General features: G+C 45.8%; 1 protein-coding gene across 1 annotated transcript in view; it reads right to left on the bottom strand.

The window, feature by feature from the left end:
- Positions 1 to 8,285: 8,285 nt before the first annotated feature.
- The window catches only part of FBXO41 (F-box protein 41), a 56,133-nt gene continuing 38,266 nt past the window's right edge, over positions 8,286 to 26,152 (bottom strand). The window contains exons 8-12 of the mRNA XM_061584928.1: positions 21,364 to 21,459; positions 17,698 to 17,816; positions 15,325 to 15,483; positions 11,822 to 11,937; positions 8,286 to 8,348 (exon numbers count right to left, since the gene is read on the bottom strand). Of these exons, the coding sequence (XP_061440912.1) occupies positions 8,286 to 8,348; positions 11,822 to 11,937; positions 15,325 to 15,483; positions 17,698 to 17,816; positions 21,364 to 21,459 (553 nt within the window). The remainder of the gene's footprint in view (positions 8,349 to 11,821; positions 11,938 to 15,324; positions 15,484 to 17,697; positions 17,817 to 21,363; positions 21,460 to 26,152) is intronic.

Genomic DNA, 26,152 nt, shown 5'->3' with positions numbered 1-26,152 from the left:
TTTTTAATTCTCTTTGCAAAATAGGCCCCCTGCTCTAGTATTGCAGGGTGAGTGGGAACTGTCTGGCAGAAAAGGGCCCTCCATTTTGGCTCAACTTTCACTTGTTCATACGTGGCTCAAGGAGTGCGCTGGGAAGTTGCGCAATTCCCATAGAACATTTGGATGACCCAGCTTTTCAGGGGAGACTTTTCACACATTCAAGCCCTTTTCATACATTCAGGCTCTTCTCCATGCGTTCAGCAAAGGTCCATATAGTGGGGGCAGAACCTGTTGCCTTACCCTGTGTGCCCATTGAAGGCATGGAGGACAACCCAGTAGTATGCAAAAGGCTTCAGTTGTGAGTCATTGAGGGTGAAGGGATCAAGTGATGAACATTAATGTGTGTGAAACAGCTCTTAAACTTGAACATACCATTTATGGTTCTGTCCTGTCCATTAAAAAGCAATTAATGTTTAAATCCCCTGGATGGCTTCAGAACATCATTATAGAACCCAGTCATAAACATTATCATATTTTAAAAGTTTCTTGGCCTTCAAAGAGCTGCAGAGACATTTCCCCCTCTTTTTAAAAAACAAAATGAGTTTTTGGCTTAAATTTATGTTATGGCACTAGGGTTGCCAGGTTCCTGGCCTGAGACTGATCCTGTATCTTTAGGAGAAGAGAAAGTCAGCCAAGTGCAGGTGTTCTTGCAAACCTGTAATAGGAAAAACCACAAGGTGGAATTCTCCCTTCCCCTGCACAGAAGACCTCTTGGAGGCTGGGCTTGACAACCAAGAGGTCTTCTGTATCTTTAAAAGTTGTGCAGGGGGAAGGGAGAATTCCACCTTGTGGTTTTTCCCATTACAGGGTTGCAAGAACACCTGCACTTGGCTGACTTTCTCTTCTCCTAAAGATACAGGATCAGTCTCAGGCCCTGAGCCTGGCAACCCTATATGGCACCCAGAAGATCAGGGGGCATGATCCAGCCACAGTTAGGCCACAATCCTAGGTATGTTTACCTGGGAGTAAGTCCTACTGAATTCACTTAACCTTACTTCTGCATAGGTATGCACAGAATTTTGCTGGTAAAGCACTTTTACGTCTCATTGGGTTGAATTCAACTAAGTCCTACTCAGAGGAGACCAATGAAATCAATGAACCTAAGTTAGTCATGCCTATAAACTTCAATAGGTCTACTCTGAGTAGGGCTAGCATTGATACTACACTTTGACCACCATGGGAGAAAGTTAAGCCAGTGTCCTATGATTACCCACTGAAATCAATAGGGCATAAGTATGCTGAATTTAGGCTGGATTGTGGCCCTAGCTGTCTTACTGTTGGCTACTTTCTGGATTACTTCATAAAAAAAGAGATACGTTTTGAAAAGGGAAGAAAACAATATATCAAAAGCACCCCCTGGTCCTGTGTATAAGGCGCAGGAGCAACACCGCAGAGATGGGCGGAATAATTTCCAGCAATCATCACATCAGCATCCACTTACAAGCCTCTTTTCCATGCCCTCCCAGCAGAGGGAGATGCATGGGGGTGGGTGGGGTGGGAGGGAAGGCCACAAAGCAACCAGAGACTTATTATAATGATACAGAGGGGAGGGGAAGTCACACACCCACAGCTCCATTTTGACCCACAGGTCACAAGCAGGAAATGCTGCAGAGAATCTCACAATTTTTTTTAAAAAAGAAAATAAATAGGGAGGTCATTCCACCCAATCAGTCAATCAATCAGTCGATATAAATGAATAAATAAATAAATAAATAAACATTTCATTCTCCTCCCTCCCACCGATAACCCTCCAAACCTAGAGTTTAGACACCTTTGTCTCTGTTCTGAGCACCCCCGCTTCCCATCAGTATATGTCACCTTTTAAAACTGTTCTCCCCACTTCCTCTCATATATACGTCTGCACAACTGACAAAAGTGTAGTTTCCCAGATGAGTCGCCATACGTGGCATAGGTTGTGACCTCGGCCAAGCGTTCAGTGTCCACATCCCTTGGAATGTGACACTCTTCTGTGCCAACAGTGAAACAGGGAACTCTGGAGAGAAGCTTATGTTCACAGTAGACACTGTCCGGTCGAACTCAATGGCTCAGAGGACTCACTGCCTCGTATGGATCCTGTTGTAGCCCCTCCCCAAATGAAAGAATGGTGTGTCATTGATCCAGCTAAATTCACAGTCATGAGAGCACATCCCTGGATTAATCAGGGGGACCCAAACCTTAGATTTTCTCTCCCAGAGGCCTAGGATGGTGTTATCTGTAGAAGAAGGTAAACAATGGGGGGCAGGGGACGTATTATGCCAAAATTGGCTCTTTAGTTCTCCTGATGTCCGATGGGCTGGTGTCTTCTCTGGTGCGATCTTTTGAGAAGTAAAAAAAGGCCAGAGGTGAGTGGAAAGCAATGAAATTGTAGCAGCAGCACCAAACATCCTTGTGGTCGGACTTCTTCTGCCGTTTATGGATGAACAAGGACCACCACCCCCCAAAAAAATTCCCAAAGCGACTCTCCGATAAAGCAATCTCTCACTAAGAACAGAGCATATAGACACATGCTGAGTAAATAACTTTGCTTTAAAATCTCTTTGTCTTTATTTTTAAAATTCTTTATAGAAATAAATACTGACTTTCTTGCATTTAAGGTACGTTTATTCAAGTTTCCGCCCTGTGTCGAAGGCGACAGATCAGCTCACAGTTTATCGCCACGGCCAGAAAACTGTGTGTTAAAAAGTATCAAAATGTGGCATGTAGGAGGCTGCATTCACTTTCTCGTCTATCCTTGTTGCTTTTTGTTTCTTACAGTATGATCTTTATTCATTTTTTGCTGGTTTTTAGGCATCTTTTGATTCTTCAGCCCATTAAGCTGGCCATGTTAAACTCTGCTCATTTCCTCCTCGCGTTCCTCTGGGGCCACGGTATAAAAATAAACAAAATGGCCACCTTTCTTGTAAACATGAGGCTGACCCGTTCTTGGTAGACTACATTTCCCAGCATGCAGTGCATCTTGAAGGGCAGGCGGACAATGCATCCTGGGGCCCCCTTACTGCAGTGCTCTCCATGCACTCCAGGACTTGAGCCCTTTGCACTCCCGCAACAGGAAAACAAAAACTCCAAAAGTTGTGCAACTTTTTCAGAAGTTTCTTTAAAAAACAACCACAAATAACGTTGAGAGTTGGCTGGAGGAAGGGGCAACAATTCTTTGAAGAAGAAATGAATTTTTGCAGCCAAAAGTCTGAAGGAAGATTCTATTTACCCTCTTAGACCTGAATTCCCGCACTTCCCTGTTGTTATATGAATGGTTACAGACTATTGCTTGCCCAAAATAAGGAATCTTCTTAGGGCAATTTCACACTTTACATGACACCAAGCTGTATAACTTGACAGCAACCTGCAACTAGGGATGGATGACTCTGTCCATCTCATTTTCCCTCCGTGTCTCATTTTCCCAATTGTAAATCTAGTCCTCCACATTTACACACCAGTTTGCTTTTCTTTTCAAAAAAGTTGTCCTGGAAATTCATCAGTGTTTTAGTGCGAATTTCTTCTAATAGGCATATTTGTGCATGAAATTTTCCCCACTGTAATGCATTTTTGTATGTTACTTTCACTAAAATAGCCATTTCAATGCACACATTATGCTAGAATATGCATTCTTGTACACATTTCCTGTGTGGACAACTGCACAGCAAAATTTGGAGAAATGTGACCTGTGAAGGATGGCTAGTTTGGTTTGCATCTTGTTTTGGGAACTGTGAACTGAATCAAATTTCTCCCCCATGCCTAGCTGCAGTCAGTTATGGTGACTGCCTTCAAAGTAAATATCTCTGCTGGTGTAGTGTAAATCCTCTTCACATGTTATTTATGGAAAGAGGGTAAGCAGGGTGACATTTAGCTCTGCTCCCCAGAGTTATGCAGCTCCTCCCACTCCTGCCATTGCCATGGCTGCCATGGCTTCTGAAGTAGAAGCCTTCTCTATGCATGGAGGCTCCCTCTGTAGTGCGGAATCCTGGTCACCCAAGGTTTCACATCATACAGGCAGCCTCCCTGGAGGGCTGGTGTTTGCTTCACTCAGAAAAATGGCCTTTGCACTCCTCTCCGTTACACACCCTCTGCAAAAGCACTTCTGGGGCATTTATTTAGCATTTGGAATTTGGAATCCACCACTTCATTTTGCGTCCTGAGACATCACTGCTTTCATCAAAACATTTAGAAAGAAAATCAAGTTTCAAGCCCCTAAGATTACATAGGAGAGCTTGCAAATGTACAGGGAGTGTGTGGCGAAGTGAGGAGCATGAAGATTGTCACTGGGATCAGGTGATTTGGTTTTCATGTTTCATATAGCTCCTTGATCCTTTCCTATAACTGGCTCAGTGCTGTCCCTACCCCAAGGCTCCACACCTTCCTTCTTTCCATTCAGCCAGTCCTCCCAAGAGAAAACCCTGCCCACAATTCTTTGAAAACCCAGGTCTTGGCAACAGAATAAATTGTGCATCCTGAATATGACATTGCAAGCATTCCAACTGAATACCTAATTTGTCTGTTTTAGATGAAGTCCCATTAATACTAAACTATCCCTGGCAAATGCCTGCCATGACTTTTCTTGAAAACCTCTGAAGATGGTGATCCAGGCAACATCCCCAGGTGCTGCTGGACTGCACTGAGAATAAGGCTGTCCTTCTCAACATTTCACCTCGATCCACTGACTTGTGTGCCCTTTTCTTATATAACAACCTCTGAGGTTGTCACTGAATTGTATCACTCAGGTTGCAAGTGGGGGCTCACCTGAATGCATGTTCCTGCACACACACACATGTACATGCCCTGTTCTCCAGCCTTGACCTCAGAGGAACCCATGGATGGTGATGAGATGCCATGAATTATGACTCTGGGAGAGCCATCCTGCTCCTGGACCTCCCTGACTGGGGAAGATGTTTTGCCAGATTCCTCAGCCTTCTTTGCCCCAATGGGCGTAGAAGCCAGTGGCTGCAGAACTGGGCAAAGTCCCTTTAAGAGCAGAGGGAGCTCCTCAGAAGGGGTGCTGCCAACAGCAGGACTAGAGCAGCCCCACCCACAGAAGGCCTCTGCGTCTTGATGAGACCACAGCTCTGTCCCTTTTCTTGGGTCCATGGAGTTCTGTCCAGGGTGCTGAAACACTCTGCCTTGCCTGATCATAACACTGCATGGACTCTGCCTTTTGAGTAAGAGCCTCAGGTGCAGTCAACTTCCCTGGTGAGCCTTGAACTATGGCTGGACAGGACGTGTGCATGCATGCATCCCTGCTCATAGAGACATAGGTGGCATGGGTTCAGCCTAGCTTTCCCCTGATGTGCTTGCTTTCTAGCAGAGCTTGGAAAAGTTACTTTTTTGAACTACAACTCCCATCAGCCCCAGCCAGCATGGCCACTGGATTGGGCTGGTGGGAGTTGTAGTTCAAAAAGTAACTTTTCCAAGCTCTGCTTTCTAGTTAGAGGGGATGTTTTTGGTTGTGTAAGCCTCCACTTGGAGTCTACAGTGACAGGTTCACCTGCTGCTTGTGAGAACTAAGTTGTTCTTTATACCAGCTTGCTTTAGCCTGTTGCCCTGCAGATGTTTTGAACCGTAGCCCCCATTAGCTCTAGCCAGCCAGGTTATGCTGCTTTGGAATGATGGGAGTCGTGGCCCAAAACATCTGGAGGGCACCAGGCTGGGGAAGGCTGATGTATACCAACTGCTTTGCTTCCTATTCTTGGTAGGATAAAGTGAGCAATCGTTCCCCTTCCTCTTCCTGAGAAACTTTTTTAAATACTGGAGAACTGCTGGCATACCTCTCAGTCTTTCTTCTTCTCTGAAGAGCACATCTACACTACAGGTGCATTTAGATTTTATATCAGTTTCACTATTATGGTTTCCCTTCAAGGAATCCTGGGAATTGTAGCTTGGCAAGAAAGTTGTATTCAAAATCCCAATGCCCCCTTAATGGACGACAGGTCTCAGGACTCCTTTAACATCTATGCCTTAACTACGATTTGCGTGCCTGAACTTTGGGCTCCAAGTAATACCCAGTCCCTCTTTGAACTGTGATGCTATACATATATAAACAAGTGATATATTTGCAGGGCTAGTTCAAGAGGGAGGCAAAAGCTGAGCATTTACTGCGGGCCCAAGAGCAGCAGGCCCACTGCCCTAATATTGCTATCCTTCGCACAGAGCATCTAAGAAGGTCAGATGCAGCCTAAATTCATTTCCAATTTCAATGTCTCATCTGTTCCAGGTTGGGGGGGGTGTTCACCAAGGGTGTTGTGCCCCAGAGTCCCCAAAACCATGGAGACATCAAGGTGTCATCATGATCGTCATCAAATGTATTTTGCATAATTTATTCTTGCCACAGATTTGTTGGGTTTTCTTTGTGTAGAATATATACATACATACATTATATATATATATATATATATATATATATATATATATATATGGCACTGATGCTTGATTTTCTGTGGGAGGAACACCCCCCCCAATACTGGCAGGTTTTAAAACCCTAACCCTATTTGGCCCCTTCTGCCTTTTCTTGCCATCTCTTTGTAGCTACTGAACTGGGAATCCAACAGCTACTTGATAAGGGGTGCCTCTGAGAAGGTAGCTGCCTTCTTTTTCTGGTTCGTGTGCCTTTATCAGCTGCATGGCAGGCAGAAACTCAACAGATAAGGCTTTCTCCCAAGAATAGAGATGCCCTGATGGGAAAAGCTTCACATACTTTCAGCTGATAAAGACTCAGGATAGCAAACCTTGGCTGAGATTGGAAAATGCTTCCTCCCAGTCCTCTCTGTGGGCCAGCTTTTTGCTGCCCCAGGAATTCAGTTTAGATGGTACCCAAGAAAACGTTCTCTCAGGTTGGGCTAACGCTTCAGCCGTGAGCTTCTAAGCCAGACCTCTCCATGTAAGATCTGGACTCAGAGTTTGCTAGCTGGGAGTTGTTGTTTTTGCCATTGACCCATCGCCATGCTGGTACGCTTAAGGCAAGCTCCATCGTTCTGCTCCTTTGAGAAATCAAACACATTTAGCACAAAGAGAATTTGGGCACAGCTGTTTTCTCTCGCTCCTGATAGCAGCGTCCCTCCTAAAGGTTGGCAGAAACAACTTTTGGGAACCAGTTAATGTCAGGGGCAGTGGTATGTCTGGAGGGCACTTTTAGATCTGTCAATTATGGGAGAGAGCCATCAGCTGGATCTCCTTGCTTCCTAGGGATGAATGATGGCAGAGGCTTACATTCAGAGGATGTATGTCTCCAACTTGCTTCCTTGCACTATGCCAATTGCTGAGCAATTTATCACTGGGCAAAGCCGCCTGTCAGAAGGAAAAGAGGTCTTCTTTCCATGAATCAGGAAAAAGGTGGTGATGACTGATGAAAAGAGGATGTCACTGGCAAAATGCTGTATTGCCTGTGCAGGAGATAGAATAGGGTATCTTCTTGGCTCCGAAAAGGAAACTGGCCAGAGGGGAGCACATTGGCAGCATCAGTGGCCTTCAGGATATCTCCACAATGTGTGCTTGTGTGTCTGGGGGGGGTGTTTAGGTTGCAGCTAAACCTACAACCTAGCTAAGCCATCCTACTAAATGTCCTTCTGCGTTGCCTTTTCTTTCATCAAAGATGGAAAAATCAAAATTGAAAGGAAGGCTGGATTCCTGCTTCTCCCCACAATAGGAACTTCCCCCCCATGAAAAAAAGAGAGAGAGAGAGAGAGCCCAAGAAGAACAAAAGCAATGAAAGAAGATGGTAGAAAGGAGCTCCGGAGGTGATGGAGTTTCACACACCCCTTGCAGATGGAAGGAACGGTGAGTCACTGTAACGGAGGGCAAATCAAGGGAGTACAGAGAGCCTCGTTTAGTCACCGCCTTTGGCCAATAAGCTGTTGAACTTTCCAAAGGCGGAAGAAGAAATAGAGTTTCAACGAGGAAGGATGGCTCTGCAAATAAAGGTCCAGCCCTTGTGAGAAGACTGTTTCACAGCTGCCTCCGCAAGAAGAACGAGACAGGGAAGGAGGGGTTGCTCCCACTAGCAGTCTGGAGAAATGTGTTGTTTCTCATAGCACCGTCATCTCAACAATGCCACCTACTCCTCCCGTTTTGGAAAAGGAGCCCATTGCTCCTGGTCCTGAAAGCCTGCTCAAAAATGTGTGCACTTGCCTGGATGCTTCCAAAGGCGTTGGTTCAGGGAACCGAGGCTTACAGGCTGCTGGTGTTGGCTCCAGGGGTGTCTTTGCTGACAGGCAAACAGAAGATGTTACGCTGTGGTGTGTGTTCTCCCCCTTTTGCAAAGGTTAACAGCCAGCTTCTACCTTAATGTGTAAAATCTTTGAAAAGCCCGGCCTCTTCTTCAGGGCCTGGAAGAGAGAGAGAAGAGGGAGAAATTTCAGGATAAATGGTGTGTGGAAGACAGTAGAGGCTGGTCCATCAGGGTGAAGGCACTGGTGGCTGGTGGCAACATGTCAGTGGGGCAAAACCCGGAATGGATTCCACTGCCCCATTAACATGGAGCCACCAGCCGCAACTGGATAAAGGTGCCCGACCAACCTCAGACGGCCCTGGGCCAGTCTCTCACCTGCCTGCCATCTTCCTTAGAGTCAGTCAGGGGGTGGGTCTTTCCTGTCATTGGCTCTGGCTCTACTTACTTCTGGTCTCTCTGCCTGCAGCCCTTCCAGACTCACTGGGCACCCGCCACCACTGGTGTAAGGAACCCTGGATCCATCCAGTGAAAACCCAGCCCTTGAGTAAACCTCCAACATGAACTTAGCCACTTTTCGGAGGTGCGAGAAAAGCTCAGTTTGCAGGCCACACAGGACCGGTCTGAGGCATTTTAGTTCCTGAGGTTGAACAGCAAATGGCATCTCTTCCCACTCCACTGCAAAGTCAAGATGCAAAGGCTAGCCAGGTGTTTTGGCACATGAGGCACTGAAATCCCACATTTGCTCTCCTCCTCCCATGGCAGTAAAACAGAGGATCAGTGAACAATTTGCTGCCTTTGCGTCAAACCCAGAATCTGCTGCCACACTGTGCATCATGGTAGGGCTGGCCCTGGCACTGCATGATGACATCACTATCTGGCAGCCATTTTGGAGCAAAGAAAGCATCTGTCTCCCTGTAAGGTTAAAAAAACACATATAAGACAATCCTTTCTGGATCAGACCGAGGTCTATCTAGTCCAGCACCTGTAAGAACATAAGAAGACCCCTGGTAGATCAGGCCAGTGGCCCATCTCTTCCACCATCGTGTTCTCACAATGGCCAACCAGATGCCTTAATGGGAAGCCCACAAGCAGGACCTGAGCACAACCGTGCTCTCCCCACTAGTGCTCCCCAGCAACGTATTCAGACGCACACTGGCTCCGACATGTTGTGAAACATGGATCATCTATAAACGCCACTCCCAACTTCTTGAAAGATTCCACCAACGCTGCCTCCGGAAAATTCTGCAAATTACTCGGGAAGACAGACGGACTAATGTTAGTGTTTTGGAAGAAGCAAAGACCACCAGTGTTGAAACAATGATCCTCCAACATCAACTTCACTGGACCGGCAATGTTGTTCGAATGCTTGATCACCGTCTTCCAAAGCAGCTACTTCACTCCCAACTTAAGGATGGAAAACAGAATATCGGTTGGCAGCAAAAGAGGTTTAAAGATGGTCTTAAAGCCAGTCTAAAAAAATGTAACATGAGCATTGAGAACTGAGAAGCTTTGGCCCATGAATGTCCCAATTGGAGGTCGGCCATTATCAAAGGTGCTACGGACTTTGAAGAAGCACGAGTACAGGGCGAAAGGGACAAACGAGCTAAGCGTATGTACACCATCCAGAGAGCCCTTGGGCTTAGGGCGGTATATAAATAAAATAAAATAAAATAAAATAAAATAAAATAAAATAAATAAATAAATAAATAAATAAACAAACAAACAAACAAACAAACAAATAAATAAATAAATAAATAAAGCGGAAGGCACATCAAGCAAATCCTCATCGTGACCATCTTCCATCGGGAAACCTGTGTCCTCACTGTGGGAGGCTGTGTGGATCCAGAATTGGCCTCCACAGTCACTTACAGACCCACCGTTAAAAACCTTGCCCTGGAAGACAATCTTACTCGGCCACAACTGATCGCCAACGAATGAATGGTTCCGACAGTGGAGGTATCCTGCTTAAGGCAAGCTAGGTGCTTCCAGAAAACACATTAGCAGGGTATGAAAAAATAGCTCTCCCCCTGTTCTTAGTTTACTGGGAACGGGTACTCAGCGGTATACTGCTTCTGCAGATGGGGTTTCACTAGGTCATGAATCCGTAGTGTAGGCCAACATAAGATGGAGATTTGTGAATGCATCTCCATCAATAAACACCTTCAAATAGTTGCCATGGGTCCCCCAGTCTCCACTGAGACCAATCAATATCCCCCCCCCAAATAAAAGCTGCTTTGCGCTTGTTGGTAAATACATATGGGTTCATAGGCTGTGCTTATATATTTTTCTACGGGGGCATTTTTTTTAAAAGTTGGGGAAATGGAACAGAGGGAAAGGTTTAAGCACTAACTCAATGCCACAGTCCTGGTCAGCGTCTGGCCACAATTGCTATTCACATTAAAAAATAGAGAGAGAGAGACTGAGAGATATTCATGCATTTTTGTTGTCAGGTTAGGCCCATAGTAGTCCCCCAAATGAGAGTAGCTCTAAAAGACAGACTCCCCCCTTTTAAAGATGACAGAGGACTATCTGATCACATCTACCTTGTGGGTTCTGATCAAGGTTCCAACTAGTCCCACTGCCTGCCAGATGTATCTGGGCACCTGCAAGCGGAGTATGAAGGGGAAGGCAAGTCCTTGCTGTTTGTGCCCGCCCCCTCTCATCTGACCATCATCAGAGATCTAGCATTTCACCCATGACTGGCAGTGGCAGCTGGTGCCCATTGGGCCTGGTGGGGTGGAAGGGAGGGAGACCAACAGCAGACGGAGCCAGAGCCAATGACACACTGTGCCACCCCCTGATTGGTTGCAGGTAAGGCCGACTGAGGTTGCTGGGGCAGATCCCTGTTTGTCCTTATGGACCAGCCTCCACTGATGTCTGGAATCCGTGAGCAAGGGGACTGTTGATATTCTCACCTATTCTCTCACCTGCTCCCCCACATGCATACTCAGCCATTTCCTGACCTAGTGGTGGATTTAGCAAGCTCCAAAATCTCAGTGAGGTAACTGGGTTTGCGACACCCTCACCTGCCTTCTCCTAGCAGCTACAGCTCTAAAGTAAGGGGCTTCTCTTTAGCAGATTTTCCTCAGTCCTTTTTACTGCTTTGTCTTCAAATCTCTCACAGGCAGCTTTGGATTACCCAGTCACTCCAGGTTCCTAGTCCCTGCCATCCTCACCTTCCCTTGGTTCTAGACTCTGTTGCAGAGGTGGGAAACCGTTGTCCCTCCAGATGTTGCTGGACTACAACTCCCACCAGCCTTATCAAGTATGGCCAATGGCCAGGAATGATGGCAGCTGAAGTTCAGCAACATCAGGAAGGCCAAAGCTTCCCCACTCCTGATCAAGCTCAGTATCAATGACACTGATTGGCAGTGACTCTCCAAGGCTTCCCAGCCCTACATGGAGATGCCTGGGATTAAGCATGGGGCCTTTGGAGTGCCAAGCATGCGCTCTCACTTATCACTGAGCCGTGGCTCTTCCCCTTAACAAGCCCATGGTTAAAACCACACCCAGCAGTCATGATGAGGAGCACGAGAGGGACGCCTTGGGCTCCTGCTGGGAGGAAGAGCAGGATATTAATCAAATAACAACAACAACAACAACATTGATAGGCCACTAAAATCTCAGTACCTGGAGTTTGTTAACCATTTCCTCAAACATCTTCCTGGCCTCAGTACTGTTTGGTTCCTTAAAGTAGTCTGCAATCCCAACCTGTACCACGATGGACTTCAGGTTCCGGCAAACACCTTTAAGGAAAGAGGAACACCTTCAGCTTGGAATCTTGGGGAGGAGAGCACGCAGGCACCACACTGACATTTCACAGACAGGGCTGCCAACTGGCCAGCAAAAACTAGCCCTGCCTGCTCTTGTGCCTTTAACAGCTGGTTGGTCTGCTGCAAGTAGCAGGTAAGAGTGTTCATCTCCCTTGTGCGAAAAGCATCACATGCCAATTCCTGTATATGAAGCTGCTGTTAAAATAACAGAGGTCAGTTGGTAAGTTGGCAGCAGTGTTCACAGACAGTCAGGAGGGAAAGAGGACCAGCTGTTTTTTGTTTCTTGCAGCATAGATACATGCAGTGAAGACCGGTGGTTCCAATGTCAGTGGGGCAGTGAATCCGCGCTGGGTTTTAGGACAGCTCCTTGAAAGTTTGGACTATAACCCGGAGCAGATTCACTGCCCCACTGACATTGGAGCCACCAGCCTCCACTGGATATTTGGGCTCTGGAAACCTATAGGAATATAAGCATGTCTTGTAGAGCAAAAGACAGCTGTCTGAGAGAGGAACCCGCCGTATAAGAGAGGCCCTACTGTAGAGTGGTAAGAGGAAGTGAGGAAGAGTGTCACTCTTCCCCACTTCCTCCTCCCTTGAAAAGTACATAGAGGTGAAGAAAAAGGTATCCACTCTCACCACTTCATGACCTTAGAGGGGCTGTGAGGCAGGGGGCTAGAGCCTTCATGGATGCCAGAGGAATACCTCAAGGGTGCCATAATGCCAATCATATCGGTGACCCCTGAAGTAGAGAAAGGGCTATTTCATGCTGAATCTTAATTATCTCCACTTGTATGATTTTGAAAGGTCAGGGTTCTAGCCCTCATGGCTGTACAAAAAAAAAAGCCTAAAAAGACACAAGCATTTGCTACTGCTAGCACCCTTCTCATTTAGAGGAACTTCCTTGTTTTTCCCGTCCTGCCCAAAAACTAGAGAAAAAGCCCCCCACGCAAATCAATTTAAGAGGGTTTATCATCAACCCATCACTGTGAAATGGAAGATTGTGTCATGAATTGAGTGGATTTTACGATGACCTTTTTGCAGGCATCATCGGAGGTACTGACTTGCATCCTAGTGCCTGCAGTTGCCACGTTGGCAACCCCTTCCATAAGATTACAGGAAAAGCCCTGTTGGGTCACACCAAAGGCCCATTTAGTCCAGCACTCTGTGGTCAACCAGATGTCTGGGAAACAGCAAGCAGAACCCAGTGCAACCAGTCTCTCCCCAGTTGTGATTCACAGCAACTGGTATTTAAAGGTACACTGCCTCTGACTGTGGAGGTAGAACATTGCCATCGTGGCTGGTAGTTATTGATAACCTTTGATCCTCCATGAATTTGTCTAGTCCTCTTTTACAGCCATCCAAGTTTAGCGATTGTGTGATAGCTTTAAAAAAGTAAAAAGTAGATGCAAGCCCTTCAGTCCAGATTAGGACCCTGACAGTGATGGGTACAGAGAAGCTTTAATCCTTTGCTCCCTGTTATGGTCCCAGTCTGGATCAGGGCCCCCACTGCTTTGGTGTCTGCACTGGAAGATAAATTCCATTGGCATGAAGGGGGGCTTCTCTTCCAAGACAAATAGCAAGTGTCTACCCCCCAATTCGGATTGGGAAAGTAACGGTTGGGGGAAACACAAAGGATTACAGCCCCCTGTCCCAGGGTCCCAATTTGGACTGGGACTTTGCAACCTGCTTTATTAATTAATTAATTAATTACATTTATATACTGCCCCATAGCCGAAGGTCTCTGGGCAGTTTACAGCAATATATCTTAATACCACACCATTCACACAGTTGCTAATTGCATGAATGGTGTCTTGGCTACTTTGGCCCTAAGATAAAGCATCTCTGCATTGCCAGAAGATGTGTGTGTATGTGTGAAATTGTGACTCCTCTCAGGTCGACATACAGCATCAAGCATGCAGGCCAAGAGGAATCTAAGCAAACATATTGCCACTCTGGAGCCTCTTGCGTCATCACCACCACCACCACTTTTAGTTCCTTTCCCCTCTGCTAGTCCTGCAAGGATCATAAATATATGTTGAAGGTGTGGGATATAAGTTATGTAAATAAATAAATGTAATGGTTGTGGTGCATATGTGCATGTACACACATTGCACATAAAACAATTTTAAAAAAATAAACTGGAAGACAATTTTCTAGATATTTCTGTTGTTTTCTCTTTGTTGTTGTTATATGCCTTCAAGTTGACTATGACTTATGGCGACCCTATGAATCAGCGAAATTCATAGGGTTTTCATGGTAAGAGATATTCAGAGGTAGTTTACCATTGCCTTCCTCTGAGTTTGGATGCCTCTTAGTCTGGTGTCTCAGCTTTGACCATTCCACTTTAGTGCCCCGGCTAGGAGTCTAGCCTCTTGGTCGAGACTCCTGACGGCATTGCTCTCAGCTTATTCAACACTCTCAAACCCCCTCACTGCATTAAGGTGTGCATCCTAGACAGAGCTTATAAAAGTTACTTTTTTGAACTACAACTCCCATCAGCCCCAGCCAGCATGGCCACTGGATTGGGCTGATGGGAGTTGTAGTTCAAAAACGTAACTTTTCCAAGCTCTGATCCTAGAGGGGGTGTTTTCTCTTAATCTAACACAAATAAAAGGTTAAATCCTTTTCATGACTGTTGCTTTTAACTGATTTTGACATAAAGTTAAATATTGATCCCCCAAGATCATAACAAGATAAGCTGGGCCCATCTGTCTAGAAAACAATTAGGTAGGCAGCTGTGACCCTCCCCATGAATTCCACTCCTGTTTGGAGGAAGACCAGATGGTTAAACTGCTATAAATTTATACTTCCTTGTAGTGCAGACAGGCCCTGTGAGTTTCTTTCAGCCACCTATAAAAACAATGACTGACCTCTTGAGTTTCCTGTGACCCTCTCACTGAGCGTCAAACCTTCTAACATCTCAGCTGATAGTTAGATGGCTGTCTCCAAATGTTGTAGCAATCCATTCCTAGGTGTGCAAACTTGGGGCTTCATCCATCCAGTCCAGGAACATCGCAGGAACCCCACCATTTGCAAAGCAGCCCCACACTGGAGTTCATAAGAAGCTAAGAAGAGCCTGCTGGATCAGGCCAGTGGCCCAACTAGTCCAGCATCCTGTTCTCACAGTGGCCAACCAGATGTCCACCAGCAGGACCTGAATGCAAGAGCACTCTTCCCTCCTGTGGCTACCGACAACTGCTTTTCAGAAGCATACCACTTCCAACCATGGAGGCAGAGCACAGCCAGTAGCCACTGATAGCCTTTGACCCTCCTTGAATTTGTCTAATCCTCTTTTAAAGTCATCCAGGTGAGTGGCCATCACTGCTTCTTGTAGGGGCAAATCCCATAGTTTCTACTCACTGTTGAAATGCAGTAAGGCTTTGGGGGTGACAGGGGTGGACGTCAGAACCAGCATCTCCAGCCCCTTCAAGCCTTCCCGGCACACCTCAGCTGCCACCTCCTGGTTAACCTCCGTCACATGGTCCAGCTCCAGAACTTGCAGACGCATGCAGTTTCGGGCTAGCAAGGAAGAGACATATTCATGAATTAGCTGGACCACACCTTTGTTGCACGTCAAAGAGATGCTACCATCACATGAGAGTTGTGTTGAGTGATCCCTTCAACTGTGTCTGTTTTGGTTTCTCCTCATTCCTTGTATTTTTCCAGTCTTAAGTTCAGTTTCCCACATTTCTACACCAATTTGTGTTTGGTCTTTTAAAAAAGAAGTCCTCGGAAAAATTCGTCAGCATTTCAGTACAAATTTCTTCTAATGTTTACATTTTTGTATGCAATTTTTCGCTGGCATGCACATTTTTGAAAGGGATTTGCCTTAATACAATGCATTTTATATGTTATTTTCACTAACATTTTTATGCAGATGTCCATAATGTACACATTTTCCCACACATCCTTTGTTTGGAGAACTCCATTGGAAAATTCAGGGAAGTGCAAATTTCAAAGGATGGCTGTGCTACGTTCTTATACAGATTCGCAAAGTGTAACTTAGGCTTGCATTCAAATCTGAATTGAAACCAATTTCTCTTCCATCCACCCCTCCTATGTGCAAATCACTTTCTGCTTAGCTACACTGCTGAGCAAAATCGCCCCCCTTCCCTTTTATAGTCATGGGGACTTGAACTTTTTGGGTGAAGCTGTGAAACTCATCAAAGTCACCTGGTGCTCTCCCATTGGGGCTACCATTCCCCCCCCCCAAGAATCCCCATCCCCACCTGTGTGAAGGTTTCACATCATGTAGTTCCCAGGGGCTTCTGGAAAGGAAAATGGTGAGCATCAGATGCTGCTGCCACCAGAAGAAACTCCAGGGCCCAATGGTGGGTTTGGCCCCCAGCCCAACATTCGATTCTCACCCCTCACTGCAAAATTGATGGGGGCTTTTGGCCCCTGATTTCACCTCCTCCCTTCCAATTTGAACAGGAAGTTTCCCTCTGAGACATTTCGGTTCAGCACTTGTTGGAATGCTGGTGGCCTCTGTGAGGAGCCTCTTTGCCTGAGGCTAGGGTTGAGCTACTGGAGACCTGCATGTTCCATCCTTGGACCTGTCGTCAGGTGCATAAAGAGTTAAGGCTGTGCAACATTGCCTCCTGTGAATGGCAGGCAGCACAGAGCCTCCAGATTGGCTAGGCCTGCTAGAAATAGGAGAAGTCCAGCCTGGTCAAGACAGCAAGACGTTCAACTCCAGCGCATACCTCTTGGGTTGGAGAATTCTCTGTTAGGCCCCAGGCTCCCATCTTGAACCACTATCCCAAGGCTTTGCTAAGGATGGAAGGTGCCTTGTATTGAGTCAGACCACCGGATCATCTAGCTCACCATGATCTACACCAGGGGTCTCCAAACTTGTTTCCCTGTGGACCACTTGAAAACTGCTGATGATCTTGGCAGACCGCGTAATTATTTTTCTGTTTGTTGTAGCGGTTGCAAGGCACTGTGCTAGATGCTATCTAATTTTAATTGTATTTTGCTTATTATATTGCTTACATTGCAACTTAATGTATTACAATCTGCATTCCATAGAATAAGAAATAAAAAAAATACATTTTCACTGGCGATCACTCGTGGCTGAGTAAGATTGTCTTCCAAGATAAGGTCTTTAACGGTGGGTCCATAAGTGACAGTGGAGGCCAATTCTGGATCCACACAGCCTCCCACAGTGAGGACATAGGTTTCCAGATGGATTTGCTTGGAAGACGCCTGTGCATGAATTTGTTTTATGTGGGGAGATCGGCGCATGACGATCAACACACAATCTTGACAGAAAAAGGCTTTGATCCAATGGCATGGATACCAGGACGATTGGAAGTCTTTTATCTGCTGCAGCCTTCTTCTGCCGTCACAGCCGTTGTAACATACACATTGTTATCCTCCGCCTGTTCCGCCGTTGAGGACTTTCTTGGATCGTTCTTTGTCTGGTTCCTCTCCCTTGACCTTACAGACGTGGGTGACCCTGCTGGGAGTACATGACTCCTGATGGCATCGCTCACGGGGTTCATTGGAACACACAAGCCCACTCACCACCGCAAGGTGACGATCCGGTGAGGGGTGTTATTTAATGGTTTGTTACGGTATGATGTAGTTTTAACTGGGATATAAATTCAACAAATTTAATTTAATAACTAAACAAAATGAAATGAAAAGGTCCTTGATGATGATGTGAGTATGTGCATGACATTATTAAAAGCAAACAAACTTCTAACACCATGAAGAGGTCAGATTTACCTAAGGAAGCCAATCCTTGCACGCCGCAGCCTGCTCCACCGACACCCAGCGCTCTTAAATGCGGCCAACATCGGCCAATCATCTGCAGACAGCGGTTGCTAAAGCGGGTTGGTTGCTGGCTGGAAGAGAATTTTTTAAAAAGAGAGAGAGAGAAAGAACGCAGACGAAAAGCTGATCAAAGCATCCCAATTTACATAATGTCATTAACAGGTGCAAATTAGGAAAAGAATGTGTCATCTATTCTGGTTTATGGGAGTTCTGTGCAGTGAAAATAGATGTAATTTAATTTCAGTTGTGTTTTTTCCCCCTAAGTAAAGAGCAATGGAAGAGGATGTTTTTTAGAAGGCAATTTTATCACATATGGGGGTTGGTGGGGGAAGGGAATGGATATGAATGCATCTCTCAAATTGTTTTAGATATTTCATTTGCATTAAGAAAAAATCTAAACTGACACCAATTTGAAGCCTATCTTTGATGGCGCCTTTCCTTTCTTTATCTGATGAGACCAGGCAGTTTGTCTTATTTATTTATTTACATTCCATTTATGAGTCGCTTCCCATAAAATATCACAAAGCTATTTCACATTAAAACATCAACAATACAGACAATGAAAAACAATTCCATGTAGTAAAAACAACTAAGAGCAATTAAATATCTATTAAAACAGTGACATGTGTAAAAACAGTTTCAAGTCTGCGTCCGTGTTAGAATTGCTTTTAATATGTTTTCTTTAATAATGTTTTTAACCTTTTTTTTAAAAGATGCTTTTTATGCTTTAAAAATGTTTTTAATGTGTAATGTATTTTAAGGTCTTTTTATGATGTTTTAAAGTGTTTTTAGCGTTTCTGTTTGCCGCCCTGGGCTACTGCTGGGAGGAAGGGCGGGATATAAATCAAATAATAAATAAATAAATAAAAGTCCAATACAGATACAGATAGAGATAAAGATCTCCACTTAGAGGGCTTTTTTTTGGAAAAAGGAAAGTCTTCACTGGGTGCTGAAAAGACAACAGAGATGGCACCTGTCTGTTGTGTATTGAGAAGCAGTGGCAGCTGGTAGTTCCATGTCTGCTCCGGGGTTCAGTCTGAACTTTCAAGAAGCTGTCCAAAGTGCTGAAACAATGTGAAACACCTTGGACAGCCCCATGAACGTTCAGCCTAAAACCCAGAGCGGATTCCACTGCCTACTGACACAGAGCCACCAGCCGTAGGTGCTACCACACAAAAGGGCTCATTTTTACATCGTATGGAATGGATGTTGTCCCCCAGCCTGAGGGAGAGCTAGATCAGGGAGGGGAGTCAGATGAGGACAAGGTTCTTTGGGAAGTTGGAGGAAGGGGGACAAGCGTGGAGGGGTTGGGCAGACCTCAAACTCCCATGCCCGGTACCTCCTCGGAGGCAGCTCCTGCCCCTCCTGTGAGTCCAATGCCAGAACAGTTGGGAAGCGACTCCCTGATCGTGCCATCCACACCCATGCAAGAATCCCCACCAGGTACTTCAAATGCTTCCCAGCCAGTCAGCATTCAGCTTCCAGAGGCCACACTGTCACCTAGCGAAGCTCCACAGTATGATGGGCCATCTGAAACTTGTCCCTCCTCGCCCCATGTGAAGAGGCGCAAGAAGAGAGACTTTCAAAAGGTGGAACTCCAGAGGTTAGGGTTAGGGCTAGGAGCCACTGCCTCCACGCAAAAACCTTCCCTATTTAATCTGGTGTGTCCCAAGGCACAAGTGCAGAGTCATCTCTCCCCAAACACTGCAGAGACTGCTTAGTTAGCATAGTTAGGATCCACGGTGAGTTAGAGCAGACAGGTGAATGAAGCGCACCGCTTTGGATGTAACTATAACTTTAATAAAAAAAGAGAAAGACAACACCTCGCCTCAGTCAGGGTCCTTCAGCTCTGGGCAGGACAATGGATCTCCTGATGAGATGGTATCTGCACGGCGTAGTGACTGATTTCATATATAAGCAGCGAGATTATCTTTTAGGTATCCTGCTCCCAAGCTGCATAGAGCTTTGTACACCACTACCAACACCTTGAAACTATCTCAGTAGCTAATTGGCAGCTAGTGCAATTTTTGCACCCGCAGCATAACATCTTGCAGTAGCTGGTCTACACCACACTTCTCCAACCTGGTGCCCTCCAGATATTTTAGATTACAGCTCCCATCAGCCCAGCATCATATGGCCATGCTGGCTGGGGCTGGAGGTTTTAGTCCAAAAATCTGGGGAGCATCGGGTGGGTGAAGGCTGGTCTAGACAGTCTTATATTGAGACCATTGAACCACTTAGCCTAGCACAGCCTGTTTTGACTGACAGATGGCTCTCCAAAGTTTCAAGCAAAGGTCTTTTCCAGCCCAGGCATCTGATCCTGTTACCTGGAGGTTCTGGGAATTGAGCCTTGGATCTTCACTACAGATTTTGGTTTAGACTGTGCTCCCAAACAATCATCTTAAAACATTTTTTTAAAGTTTCTTTCTTCTATTTCCTTTTTTAAAAAACAACTTAACCAGCATCAGGATTGAAGATTCCTGTTGGATCAGGCCAATAGCCCATCTAGTCTAGCAACCTGTTCTCACAGGGCCAACCAACGGCCTATGAGACCCTACAAGCAGACCATGAGGACAACAATGCTCCCCCCACCTGCAAATCCCAGCAACTGGTATTTAAAGGCATACTGCCTCCGACAATGGAGGTAGCAAGTTGTTTTATCATCCACAAGGGGAAAGATATGTGGCCTCCGTAGCTTCCCTGCACCATTCCTCCTGCAGGTAAAAAAGCACTTTGAGGAGGGCAATTTTGAGTTGAAAAATGTCTGGAGGAGAAGGGACCGAGCGGCCGCTTTCTGCCTGCCCTTTCTTTATCTTGAGCCACTGCCTGTCTGAGCCAACATTAACTTTAAAAAAATAGGTGAAGGAAACCACAGAACTCCCTGCAACTAGACATGCCATTGCAAGATTGGTAATGGTTCTCTTTCTCACATCGAGGCTGCTTACACATCCTACATTCAAAGCATATGACATCCCTCCTCCACGAATTCTGGAAACTATAGTCTACACCTCACAGAACTACAATTCCTAGCACCCCACACAAACTCCAGTTCCCAGGATTCTTGGGGAAAACAACAAACAGAAAGGCAATCTATTCTACCCTCTGCGGATTCCTCCTCTAAAGTTGATTTTGGAGGCTTTGCTCCTCCCTTCCTCCCTTCTCTTCCTGTCTTTGTTCTCCATTAGTTAGTAATGCCTTGCTGAGTGCAGGCCGCATGGCTGCTTTTGTATGTATGACTTTGCAGTAATAAACCTTAAGTTTCTTTGTTCTTTCAACAACCAGTCTAAACAGATCAGTTATCTCTGCACTCTATTTATTTATTTATTAGATTTTTATACCGCCTGACTAGCATAGCTCTCTGGGCGGTGTACAACAAAGTGCAAATATATACAAAAATTCCATAATAAAATACAACAACAATGTAAAAGAATAAGAAAACTAAAACTAAACAGAACCATGCAGCTAAGCGGAACAGGGTTTAACCCTCCCCTCTCCCAACACCATTTCTTCAGTGAAAATCACCCTGATGATATTTCCCCTGATATGTTTGTGTGCATGGATAAACAAGAGAGAGGGATGTCTAAGTACCAGTGTGGATGCAAACTCTGACATTCTTACCAAGGGTGCAATGGCGCAACCTGTAAGGAGATGATGTCCCGACAGCCTGCTCCCAACGCCCAGATGACCTCATGGCCCACAGGATCAGTAGAACTCCTGCAACAAGGGAGTAGGAAGAGAGACAGATTTACCCCTCCATATCAGCAGAGGAGTGGCAAATTGCACCGGCCTCCTTGCACACCCTTTCCCACAAACCTGTTGAGGGCCCCGCCAGACTATTTTTTTACAGGTGTAGCCTGCAACATGTCATTGATGCAATAACAGTCCACTAGTGGTGGAGTGCCAGCAGATCATCCACACATCATTCCACTTTATTAGTTGTTCTGTGATGCTTCCCCAGAGTTGCCGCATTAGTGTGATCTGGAGGGGCACCTCTTGCACTATATCAGAACAACAAACCAAAGCCAGAACTTTTTTTGTATGAAAAGTTACAGGATTTCGGCAAGAAAATGCAGGACATGCACCAATTGGAGATGACACACTATGTCTGCCCAAAACAATTTGCAAACAGTACTGAAGGTGGGATTGCATATAACTGCCACAATATCATTGTGAGCACAAATCATTGTGGATGCAAAATAAAGAGGATGTCTGGAAGAGCCCTTTCCTCAGCTGGAAAATAAGCATCACTTTTTTTAACCTGAATGCCAATTCCAGACTTTAAAAGAACGGGCAGGAAGTCAGGAGTCCAGTTCTGAATGCAAGAATTGCCTTGTTGGATCACTCGAAGGGTCTGTGTATCCTGTTCCTATCAGTGCCCCTAGTCGGATGCCTCTAAGTAGCTCACAATCAGGTCAGCACTAAGAATGCAAATGATTAGACAGTATATAAATGCCTTAAATAAGTGAAGAATTAAATAGAGTGACATTCTACCACTGTTTCTCTCCAGCGTCAAGTATTTAGAGATATACTGCCCCTGGCTTTGGAGGCTCCATTTAATTATATCATTACCATTCCCTCTATTTCTGATCTTCAGGCTATGGGTGCTGTTGTTTATGTAGCCAAACAACAGAAGTGCTGGCAGCTGGGTTATCAAGGAAAGAAAAAGAGAGGTGAACTTCAACTGTCTTACTCCCTGCCCTTTGATGGCTGAAGCTACCCTCTAAGACTGTTGTTATTTATTTTTTTACACTAATTCGCTGTTGATTTGATTTATGGGAGGGTGCCAATTATGATGAGAAGAGAGAAGCTGGTCATGGTGCAGGCAAGGGGCTGCCCAGGGATGTGCCTACGAAAGGGGGTCACCACAAGGGAGACCCCAAGGGGATGCCATTGGGGAGGCAAGGACTTCACCCACCTGATGAGGGAGGAAGGACCTTGTGTGAGAGGCAGGGAAGCGCAGATCTCCCAGGGAGAGGAAAGGAAAGCTCCCAGGTGTGCTCTCATTTTCTGTGAAGGCGGGAGCGAGGAATTAAGCTCTACTTTTGTACAGAGAACAGATGATGCACTTGTACATGGTTCCTGCATCTTATGTACCCTGCTCCTGATTTTCCCTTCCCAAATTTCTTAGGTTGTTGCCTGTTATATATATACTCTGTTTTATAGTTATAGCTAAGATTTTGTATTTTATATGTCTTCTTATTTCAATTGCTTTAAATTTCGTATGGCATAGATGTTATGTTAAGAACAGGCAATGTAGATTGTTGTTTTTCCTGCTGTAAATCACCCTGAGGTTGCGTGACAAAGGGTGGTATAGACATTTAATAAATAGGATACAATAAATAATGAACAAATGGCACTGCTTGTACACAAGGAGGAAGCATTAATGGGATTAGGGTGACCCCAAGATTTGCAGCAGTAAAAGCAATAGTAATAAAAACCTCAGAAAAATCCCTAAGGGTGGGGTGGGGGAAACAGCACAGGACTAAGGATTGAGCATGCTCAGTGGAATGCTGACTTGAGTGAGGGGTGGGTGGGTAGGATGGAAAACGGGGGGGGGAGTTGAATGGAATGGAGCATCCTGCAAGAAGGCATGACAGCGATGACCCACTGCAAGAAATCAATGCTGGTCTGAAAAGAGAACGGATTGTCAGATTATGTCAAAATGCAGTAACAAGTTTGATTTAGCAGACATTCTCCTCCATCCCTAGTGCAGTGAAAGCCGCACAGTGAGAATTATCCACCACCGCCACTCAGCCCACCTTCTTAAAAGTTGTTTTCCTAAATTTTGAATGACCCACTTTTACACTTCAGATGAGTCTAAAAATAATCAGAACCGTATTATCTGGAACGCTCATACATCTCCCAGGAAGCCGCCTGCCAAGGAACCCGGACTAGCTTGGCCTGGTCCTAATTAACACATCTGAGTCACGGTGGCAGGTTGTAGAGCTGCCAAGCAGCAGCCCAGGTAAGCCTGGCTATGATTCAGCGTGGATGAGGGGGAAGAAGGAAAGAGTATGAGAGAGAAAGCAAAGCTGGAGATGACACAAATATTGGAAGGTGCCTTGTACCAGGTTTGTGCAGCCAGATCTATCAAGTCTTCTCCATGCCCTCCAAATGCTGTCAAAGTACAGGGAACACAGGGACATTGCTTCCTAGAGTCAGTCCAATGGTCCATCTAGCTCACCATTCAACATCATGGGTGGGGAACCTTTGGCCTTTGGGCCAATCATGGCCCACCAGGGGGTCCAATTTGGCCTGTGAGGTCATATTCCCCAAACCACGTGCTCCCACCCACCCACTGACATCACCAGTGATGCCAGTCGATGGGCAGGCGGACAGGGTTTCATCCTGCCTTGAGTGCATGATCCTGTTCCCACTGACCAGCTGGGCAGGGATTAAGGCCTTGTGCAAAAGTGTAGATCTCACACACAAGCTATTTCAAAGAGGCTTTTGCAATGGCTTTAAGACAGCTCCCGCCCTCCCATTTGCTCAAACAGGAGTGTGGGGGCTGTCTCAAAGTCTTTTCCAAGTCTACCCTCCCTACCCTTAAATCTCTGTGATTGGGGAATTAAAGGGGGAGGGGGAGACCTAGAAGATGCTTTTCCAAGTCTCTCCCCTGCCCTTTTCAACTCCACCACTGAGACTTATGGGAAGCAGAGGTGGGTGTCCTTGCCTGCCTGCCAATCATATGATGTCATATTGACCCGCCTGTCAAATTTTCACTGGCTTCCCCCAGACTGTGGGTGTAACACCTCTTCCAATCAGCCCTTGATGTGGCTCACTACTTGGCTGGAAAGAGCCTGTCCTTCCCCAGCAGCCATGTCCTAGAGCATGGGCAGGGATCCTTGGGCCTGAGGGCCAAATGTGGCCCTCCAAGCCTCTCTATCTGGCTCTTGGGACTCTTCGAGGCTACCTCCCTTCCCCAGTCCACTCTACTCATTGGCCTTGCTTCACACACCCCTTGAATGATTTTACCTGGCCAGAATGTGTCCCTGAATTCTAATAATGCCTCTTGTTTGTCTGGACAAGGGATAGAGAGGGGTGTGTGAGTGCGTGTAGAAACTAGCCTACTGCACAAAGGTAACATTTACATTAGTTTCTCCACCCACTTTTGCCTCTGGCCACTCCCATCACTGTCACATGACCCCCAGAAGGTAATTGACTAAAAAAGACACCCCACCCCTATTGCAAGTCAGCTGAGTTACACAGCAATTGCAAAGAAATCAGTCTGGTAAGATCACTGGCAAAAGAGAGAAAGAAAAGTAAAGGTTTATTTAATACCAGCATACATAGCCATCTCCCTCAGTGGGAGCGCAGAGAGACGTGTCCCTACATGTGGAGAGAACATCTTAACTGCATAGGCCTTGGAACCATACACTCTGATATGCCCCATACTCAGCTTTCTCGAGTGCCACAGTTCAAAGGGTGTCCTGCCTTTGTTCTTGGCTGGCAATTGGTTTTGCAGGTGCGTGGCTATCATCACAGCTTCTCTCCAATCCAGCAACAAACAACTGACCATCTCCATCAGGCTTCAGTTCCTTCTCTCAGCAATCCCATTCTGTTCAGGTGCATAGGGAATTGTGTGTCTGTGTGCTATGTCCTGCTCTCTCAAGTTCGCCTGGGTGTGGTGCAACATGTACTCACTCCCATTGTCTGTCTAGAGCAGCCTTTCCCAGCCAGTGTGCCTCCAGATGTTGTTGGACCACAACTCCCATCAGCCTCAGCCAGCATTGCCAATGGTCAGGAAAGATGGGAATTGTGGTCCAACAACATCTGGAGGCACACTGGTTGGGAAAGGCTGGTCTAGAGCCTCAGGTTTCCTGCCAAATTTGTCACCACATAGTCCTTAAGCAGCTGCAGGGTCTGGCTCTTCTCCTTGAGCAAGTAAATGATGAAATACTTGGAAAGATCATCCACCAATATTAAAATGTAAGCATTGCCATCTTAGCTGGTGTCTAAATTGGTCCACACAACTCTGGCTTATCAGTTCTAATGGCCTTTTAGTGAGTCTTTCACTTTGCTTTAGAATGGGGGGCCTTGTACCCTTCCCTTTTAATGGTTTGCACACCTGTCTGTGCTGCAGTTGCACACTTAAACTGCCATGTTTCTGGCTAGGCCCTTCCTTTCCAGATCAAGTATGGCATTTGTATCATGATGACCGAAGCATTAGTGCCATAAAGTAAGACAAAATTTGCTTCTACAACATCTTGTTTTCTTGTTCTTGTATAGAGTCAAGTTCACACACTCCATTTTTCTGAAAAGGTTTGGCATAGACTTGTCCATCAGCACTTATAGCACAAATTCCATCACTGAAGTGCACACCAAAACCTTTGTTTAGTTTTGAGACATTAAGCACATTTGTATCCAGTTGTGGAAGAAACATCACATTTGGTACACCAACTGTATG

The sequence above is a fragment of the Rhineura floridana genome, chromosome 9 (genome assembly GCF_030035675.1).
Source record: "Rhineura floridana isolate rRhiFlo1 chromosome 9, rRhiFlo1.hap2, whole genome shotgun sequence".
NCBI classification, from domain to species: Eukaryota; Metazoa; Chordata; class Lepidosauria; order Squamata; family Rhineuridae; genus Rhineura; species Rhineura floridana.
This window is presented reverse-complemented; position numbering and strand designations above follow the sequence as displayed.